The sequence below is a fragment of the Peromyscus californicus genome, unplaced genomic scaffold, assembly GCF_007827085.1.
Source record: "Peromyscus californicus insignis strain IS unplaced genomic scaffold, ASM782708v3 Scaffold_9__1_contigs__length_137607984, whole genome shotgun sequence".
Classification (NCBI taxonomy): domain Eukaryota; kingdom Metazoa; phylum Chordata; class Mammalia; order Rodentia; family Cricetidae; genus Peromyscus; species Peromyscus californicus.
Genome location: NW_026294617.1, coordinates 37,886,140 through 37,895,019, shown reverse-complemented (window position 1 = coordinate 37,895,019; position 8,880 = coordinate 37,886,140). Strand labels below are relative to the sequence as shown.

Below are 8,880 nucleotides of genomic sequence, written 5' to 3'. Positions count from 1 at the left end.
ATTTCCCAACACTAGCAGGGTTCTTTCTTTTTTAAGTATTTATTTTTATTTTAAGTGCATGGATGTTCCGCTTGCATGTATACCTGTGCATGCCTGGTACCTATGAAGGCCAGAGAAGGTGAGAGATTCCCTGGAACTAGAGTTATAGACATGGCTCCATGTGGGTGCTGGGACTCAAACCAGGATACTCTGGAAGAAGAGCCAGTGTCCTTATCTGAGCAGTCATCTCTCTAGCCCCTACAGATTTCTTAATTTTCTGGACTTAAGTTTCTCTAGTTATAAAACAGACATTATAGTAACATCCACTTCATAGTTATATTGTAAGAATAATACATCCTATAAATTTATAATAAAGAACTTCTTAATTTGAAGGCAAAAATACAATTTAAAATGTATTTATTTATATAGGAAATACTGTTACCTATTAAAAGACAAATGTCTGTCCATTTGTCAAGCTTATCTGAAAAAAATCATCTCTCTTTATCACATACTGACATGATACAGGATACAGATGTAAAAGTCAACTTAATAGACATCATTAAATAATCATACATATACAACCTTAGATAAATGGTTAAAAATACAGACTGATGTTAAAGGTGGCCATGTAGAGATTCCACGAACACCGTGGATTAACAGACTTGCTTATACTGTTTCCTGCTGACAATTTGCTTTCTATGAATCTTCAAATTCCCAATTCCAAATCTTCAAGCTCCTGGAGAAGGGCTTTCTCTTTCTGAATTTTCTCCAGCTACAAACATTTCAAACATTAAAGTTATTAAATAGAAAATAATTATTGGATCTATAACCTAACAGTAGAAAGGACAAAATGCAGAGATGGAATATTCTTACATTTTATCCAATCCACTGGCAAAGCCAGGTTAGAGAGCAATTCTCACTTGCTCCTGTTATAGTCAAGGTGCAGTGCATAGAGCTGTCAGACTGTCCCTTCCAGTGGGAGAGTTCCTGCATCTACTTGTGCTTAAAGTACTGAGACCACGGGGAGGAAGAGGCAGGTGGGACAGTGCAGCAGATGGGAGGAAACCTGTTAGCTACCTAACAATTGTCATTGTGTTTCCAGTGACAGCATTAGGATACCACTTAGGAACTGTGACTCATTCACCATGACCTAGGGCTGAGCTTCCCCTATCACAGACAAAACTTTAAGAGTATTCAAAAGAGGGGGCTGGAGAGATGGCTCAGTGGTTAAGAGCACTGACTGCTCTTCCAGAGGTCCTGAGTTCAATTCCCAGGAACTGCATGGTGGCTCACAACCATCTGTAATGAGATCTGGTGCCCTCTTCTGGCCTGCAAGGACACATGCAGACAGAACACTGTATACTTAATAAATAAAAAGTAAATCTAAAAAAAAAAAAAGAAAAAGAGTATTCAAAGGAAATTTAAAAAGTATTAAAAAGAATTTTGCAAACTGTTCCCCAGACAAGTTTTTCAGTTCTGTGCTTTTTTCTCGATTGAATGATTGCTTATACTAATCCTGGGGGTGAGCTGGGGGATGGGGGGTGCTAATGGCTATGAACCCAAATGGAAAGTGAACCCTTACCTGATTTTTCTCTAGCTGTTTCCCAGCGGCTGACTGCTCTTTCAGCTGCTCTATTGCTTTTAGTTTCTGTGAAATAAATACAGGGAAGAAGGAAGTAGAAGTTATTTTCTAGTGCAAATTATTTTATCAAAAGCAACCATACTACACTTCTTCAAAGATGGTCTGGTAAAAATGCTAGGACAAGCCAGGTGGTGGTGACTCACACCTTTAATCCCAGCACTCGGGAGGCAGAGGCAGGTGGATCTCTGTGAGATCCAGCGTGAGATCCAGGACAGCCAGGCTGTTATACAGAGAAATCCTGTCTTGAAAAACAAAAATAACAACAAGAAAAAAGAAGACTAAGATAAGTTTATTATTTTTAAAGTTAACTGTAAAATTGTATGTTAAAAGCATGGGATTGGGCAAAATAGGTTTTTCTAAGTTTTTGTTTGTTTGCTTGTTTTTCAACTTATTCTGTGTGTAGGTGTGTGCTGTGGAGCATACACGGAGGCAGAGGAACACTCTGGAGTCTGGTCTCCCTCTCCTTTCACCTCTCTCTGAGTTCTGGGCTTAGACTTGGATTGTCAGGTCTGCCTAGCAAGTATTTAACTGATGTGAGTGTACCGGTGCGGACTCACAAGTACAACACAGATTTCAGCATCTATTCCAACATTCCACTGTGGCAGGACAACGCCTCACCCCCAGGGCTGCCCCCACACACCATAAGTTCCCTTCTCTGTGTGTGTTCATTTTAAAAGCTGGAATAAAGTATTTGTTCCTATCTAACTCAAAGGGAGCTACTGAAAAGCTGAGATAAGTCTTCAGGGCTGGGGATGTAGCTCAGGAGAGGAGTACTTGCTTAGCATGCATGAGCCCTGGGTTCAATCTCCAGTCCACAGCATTGATAACAATAAAAAGCGCCTTTACTACAGATATCTAATGTTCCTTATAACTTCAAAATGGACAATATAAGCAGTTTCAGTCAGCAAAGCATTTGTGAATGGAACTGAACTGAGGACTCCTCTAAGTTACACTACTTTATGGAAAGAAAGCAACAGAGGGAACTGTCACCGACTTTCAGTCCCTGCTAAACACCGCTGTCCCCTCTTAATTATGCAGTTCCCACGTACAAGCCTTCTGATGCACATATCTATTTTTCACTCAGTCTCTCACCTTCTTTAGATTCTTAATTTTTTTGTCTACTTCAGGATCACCTGAAGCAGACTGGGTAATAGTATTCCGTGGAGAACTCTGTGGGACAGGAGTAGGAGCCAAATCACTTCTTGCTTCCTAAAGGAAAAACAAATTGAAACATCTATTTATTCTGTCTGTGTGTGAGACAGCTGAGTGGGTAAGGATGCTTGTTGCCAGGGTGACAACCTGAGTTCAATTGCTGGAACACACATGGAGGAGGCTGACCACAATACATGTGTGGTCAGAAGATAGCCTGCAGGAGCTGGTTCCTTCCTTCCACTGTGTGAGCCCAGGGATCAAACCTGAATGCATATATTTACTAACTATAGACTATATACTCACTGCGAAAGGGAAAAACTTCAAATTTTAGAAGAATATAATGCAATTCTACCTTTTGAAATGACATTATTGGGCCAGTGAGATGGCTCAGTAGGTAAAGATGTTTCTTGCCGCCAGGCAGTGGTGGCACACACCTTTAATCCCAGCACCTGGGAGGCAGAGGCAGGTGGATCTCTGTGAGTTTGAGACCAGCCTGGTCTACCAAAGTGAATTCCAGGACAGGCAGAGCTGTTATACAGAGAAACCCTGTCTCAAAAAACTGAAAGAAAAAAAGAAAGAAAGAAAGAAAGAAAGAAAGAAGAAAACAAAAAAACCTTTATTATCCCAGGTACCCCCATTGTGGTGAAAGACATTCACAGTTACCCACCATATAGATATAGATACTAATTAATGGAGAGGCACAAAGAAAGCTACCTGGCTATTTACATCTAATCCCCACTACATTTTCTCACATCACAATCACATCTTTAGGAATAAAACTGTTAAACGTCAGGGGTTTAACAATAAGTAGCTCTTGGCTTGATTTTGAAGAGCTCAGCACTCCAAATACCTGTTTTGCAGCTTTTTTAGCTTCATGCTTCCTTTGATTTTTAAGGGCTGTTTTTGATAATGGCTTGTCACTTCCTGGATGTGGTTTCATATTCTGGGGAGGTTCCTCTTCATGCTATGGAAAATGTAAAACAAGTACTTCTGAAATGGAGTCCAAGGTTTGAAAAGCACACAATAGCAAATTATGTTCTTTAATTAGTATAGGATGATTCTATCAGAATTATTTAAGCAAACTGGCAAGGCACATTTCAAATGTCTTACTAGAACAGAGTTCAATAAGGGTCTTTCTACTAGCTGATATATATCTTCTAGTTACATAAGCCCAGGCAAAATTCACTTTTGGCTTACAGAAATATGAAATTTGTCTCAGGGCCGCTAGAGACATGTAGTTCTTATGAAACTGAGTAACAACCGCTTCTCTGCGGTCTTTTTGATGTGATTAGCACCATTAGGAAGCAGTGACCTCATTTATTTTCTTCCCAACAAGAATCACGTGGCAGCTCTTTACTGGCAGAGTCTGAGGTTGAAAGGTTAAGTAAGCACTGTTGAAATGGACTATCGCAATAGGATTTGAGAGGCTTTAAGAATTTTTTAGTCAAGAAGGAAGGATACTGTTTTCTTTTTGTGCAAGCCAGGAGCAGGAAGTTTTATTCTTTGAAAGTGTTACCTAATTCTCTGGGTACCTTCTTACTAGTTTATTCAGCCCCTTTAAAAGGAACATTCCGGCCGGGCGGTGGTGGCGCACGCCTTTAATCCCAGCACTCGGGAGGCAGAGCCAGGCGGATCTCTGTGAGTTCGAGGCCAGTCTGGGCTACCAAGTGAGTTCCAGGAGAGGCGCAAAGCTACACAGAGAAACCCTGTCTCGAAAAACCAAAAAAAAAAAAAAAAAAAAGGAACATTCCTACTTTTCAGCTAGGGCACAGCTCTACTTTTCTAATAACCTCAAGAACATGTAGCTCATGCTCAGATGTCCTTTATTATTAATACTATCACAGAAACTCAGACCACTGAGCAATGCTCTCCTGAGCTCTGAAATAGTTTGAAAGTATATGTGACTCCAACCAATAGTTAGGAAAGGTGAGGAACTAATGGCCTGAGGACAATAAATACTACTTCTCCAAGACCATGTCTGCCTGCATGCTGCCCTGCTTCCTGACATGATAATAATGAACTAAACCTCTGAAACTTGTAAGCAACTAATGGCCTGAGGACAATAAATACTACTTCTCCAAGACCATGTCTGCCTGCATGCTGCCCTGCTTCCTGACATGATAATAATGGACTAAACCTCTGAAACTTGTAAGCAAGCTCCAATGAAATGCTTTCTTTTATAAGAGTTGCCATGGTCATGGTGTCTCTTCACAGCAAAAGAACACCAACTAAGACAGCATTTTAAAAACTGAGACAATTTCATATATGTATTCAGATCCATTGTGTCTTGAAAAATCAATGACTTTGGCAAATTGGACCCAAGATCACCTATGGAAAATCAATTATTGCTGAATGGCTAGCTGCTCACCATTTCCTCCTGCTCACTATTGCCTTATATCATCAGCCTCAACTAATTAGCATCTGAATTTAAGTCCTGGACCTATAAAGCTAATGTAGCATGTTGAGTTATCTTTCCCAGAAATGAAACTGAATCCAAAACAACAGACTGTTGCCAATGCCCTAAGTCACCCATCATGAATACATGGTAGGGTCTTACTGCGGAAGGCACTGCACACTTTGGCTGCAGGACATAGAGAAATCAATCTCAAACTGACCAGGAAGTATCTTCCCTAATGGCTAGCATTCATGGTGCCAGACAGTGTTTCGCAGACTGCTGGGGGAAGAACAGGCATCAATGGTCTTACCTAGTATTGGACCCTGCATGGTGCAATACTGACCTTCCAGGCAAGATGTGCCTACTATTGCAACAGTTACATGGTTACTGCTTTCTGATTGGATTTGAGGCTTGTTCTACAGAAGAGAATTTCATGCTTCCTACTATATATCCTGATCAAAAGTCCCAATATTATTATTTTGCTAAATAGTCATGTCAATTGCCTTCTAAACATTTATATTTATACCCCTAGGCCTGAGCTGCTTTCAATACTGGTTAGAGAAACTTCCTTTTTCACTGGGCAGAAGTCAAGGGAGAGATTCATTACTGGTCAAAGTGCTAAAAAAGCCCTAAAAAGGAGAAGGAATCAACCTCCCACCCCAACACCAAAGCTCAGACAACATTACAGAAGAGGAGTTGCAAAGAACGTAAGAGCTGGAGGATGGGGAGGAGTGCAGTAAAACGCTGTCTTCTGGTTAGGATACGGTTATTGAACTCAGGAACTCATAGCAGCTGGGCTTACCTGCACTCGATCAAGCCAGCCAAATTCTGACATAGATTTGACAGACGATTCCTAGGCCACAGCACTTACTGAAGAATTACTGGTAAGTGACTGTTGTTGGGGAAGGCACAATTACTGCTTTTGAGGATACGGCCATCATTAGGACACAGCCATTTGTCAATAGATGGCCCCATACTATGTTCACATAGACAGTGCTAAATGGACTTAGAAGGTTATTTTTTTAAAAAAAAACATGAAGTTGGGAGAGGAATATGAGGATAGTTGGATGGGAAGATAGAGTAGATATGATCATATTTCATTGCATATGTGTATGAAATTCAAGAATAAAAAAATTGTTTTTAAACTGTAAGCCCCCTTAAATTAACCTTTGAGCCAGCTTAATATATGAGCTGCTCAGCATCTTCACCTTCTGTGGGTCTTAGGAGAGCTCTCTGGAGTATATTCTAAGTAGGTACTAAGCAACACAAGCATGGGAAAAAGGTCTACAGAGTTTCACACAAAATCACTTTCCTGTGTGCTATTACTTACCAGCTTGGAATTGGTGACGGGTTTATTTCTTAAGGCTGGAGGTCTATAAGCTGTTGCAACTTTAGGTTCCTCACTAGGTACTTCACTTGGAACTGCTTGGTACTTGATTGTTTTTGCTGGAAATAGTCCATCCAAAAATGGCTGCCAAGAAACCTGCCATAATTCTCCATTTGATGGCACATCATACTTATGCAAGAGAGAGCCAGTATAATGCCAAATCTTATACCCATTATTAACACGTAACCTGGGAGCACATGTGGCTGTTAAAATATGCTCACCATCTGGGCACCAGGCAAAATACGTAGAATCAGAAGCCACTGGTTTAGAAATTAGTTTGTAGTTTTTAACATCCCATACTTCCATTTGTCCCCGAAGATTTCCAAATCCAGCCAGTACTAATATATGTCCATGAGGGCTATAGTAGGCTGCATTGCGAGGGCCAGTCCCAAAGTCAAACACAGGATCACATTTCAGGTTGAAAACTGTCGCTTTTGCGGGCATAAAACCATAAACAGCACAAAACTCAGTAGAGCTAGAATTCCAAACTACATCATAAATTGGGCCATTTTTTGCTAGAAAAAAATGTAAGATACAAATCAACAGTAAAAAAAATTATATGAATATTAGCATAAGATATAAATATATAATACTCATAAGCATGTCAAACATTTTTTTTCAAACTTCAAAAATTAAATATTCTTGTGTGATATACTATGAGTATTAATACAAAATCGTACATTTAAGAACTCCCATAGAATTTTATTATCTTTTAAACACATTAGCAATATGGGCTCATGGAAGCCAATTATACACTTACAGTAATACTTTATTACTAGAAATAAAAAAAGATATTTTTTTAAAATGAGGTTTTGCTAGGATGTCCAGGCTAGTCAAATTCCTGAATTCAGGTGATCCTCCCAGCTCCAAAGTGCTAGGACACAGACTGCACGTGCAGACTACCATGTCCAGCAACAGTTTTTTGTTTTTTGTTTTGGAATGAGTAACATCTGCACATTGCTATACAAATACAAACTATATAAAAACACATGCCACAAAAGTGTCTGTATCAAGGTAACCCATTTCATTTCTTGAATATCCTTTTAGAATATTTTCTTGAAATAAAGCATCTTCTCTAAATACATAAAAATTACAAAGTTCTAGGCTTTTTGTCATTTCATTTAGTACCGTATTTTGGAGACTTTTCTACATTATCACATAAAAATCTGCTCGTGCTCTGCCTCTGTAACCCATTATAACCCTCCCTGATCACTTCTCCAGTCTAAGTGCAGACAAACAGGTGAGAACACAGCTATAAGGTTAATAACTGGGCAATGCACCCTCACAATGTTTCACAGTGTTCTGTGAAGTGGCTGCAACCATTTCCATGCCTATCAACAGGTTCTAATGGCATGGGTCTCCCTCATGTTCACATTATACAGTTTATTTTTACTTTTTCCAACCTACTAGGTTAAATTTAAGACTTGGTTTTATTTCCATTTGCTTAATTATTGTTATCTTTTAATAATTAAAAGTAATTCATTTGTTTTCTGGTAGAATAATTTTCTTTCCAGTTATTGAATAGGCATTTCGGTATCTTGCGAAATTAAGAAAGCTTAAGCTTACCCTTTCTTATACTCATACACCCCTTGCCTGCGTGTTATCCCTTGTTGTTATTTTTGGATTTTTTTCCCTCTGGGGGAGCAGGTAGGACAGAGTATCTTATAATTCAAGCCAGCCTTGAACTGGCTATGTAAGTGAAGATGACTTGAATCTCCAACCCTCCTCAATGTTCTAAATATTGGGATTAAAAGCATTTATTACTATGCTCAACTCTTGTCAGCTTAAAAAAAAAATCTTTTCTACTTACCTAAGTTAATCGAGTCTTCTAACAGAAACCTATAAGTTTTTATATACTACAAACTTATCATTTTTTCCCCTTAGGATTTTTGTCTTGCTTAGAAAAATCTTTTTTTTTTTTTAATTTCAAGATTAGAAAAAAGTTTTCTCATATTTTCCTTTTTAAGAGTTCCTTTGAGGTTTTATATATAATTGAAGGTCAAGTGGAATTTATTGTGGTAAAAAGAAATAACAAATTTATGTTCTAAATGACTAGCCATATATACATTAATTTTTCATAAGCCAGATCCAAATGTTCTTAATTATATTGTTTTACATTTTAATTTCTTTTAGCAGCAGAATTACCCATGTCCTCCTAATAGATTGCAAAATATTCTTGTGTGTTAACTTTTTATTACCAAATTTCAGACCAGTTTATCTAGTCTTAAAAAAAAAAAAAAACCCGACTGGCATAAAAATGTTAAATTTTAGATTAATTAGGAGAGAAATATCATCATTTGCAAAAGTTTGCTTATTAAAGTTTAG

At 38.5% G+C, this 8,880-nt stretch overlaps 1 protein-coding gene across 3 annotated transcripts in view; it reads right to left on the bottom strand.

Annotated features, from left to right (window-relative positions):
* Window positions 1–379: 379 nt before the first annotated feature.
* Eif2a (eukaryotic translation initiation factor 2A) overlaps window positions 380–8,880 on the bottom strand; it is a 30,918-nt gene continuing 22,417 nt past the window's right edge. For all 3 annotated transcript variants that reach the window (XM_052730201.1, XM_052730202.1, XM_052730204.1), the window contains 5 exons: window positions 6,499–7,070; window positions 3,624–3,737; window positions 2,714–2,830; window positions 1,562–1,627; window positions 380–751 (listed from right to left, as the gene is read on the bottom strand). In XM_052730201.1, the coding sequence (XP_052586161.1) occupies window positions 686–751; window positions 1,562–1,627; window positions 2,714–2,830; window positions 3,624–3,737; window positions 6,499–7,070 (935 nt within the window). In that variant the 3' untranslated portion in view covers window positions 380–685. The remainder of the gene's footprint in view (window positions 752–1,561; window positions 1,628–2,713; window positions 2,831–3,623; window positions 3,738–6,498; window positions 7,071–8,880) is intronic.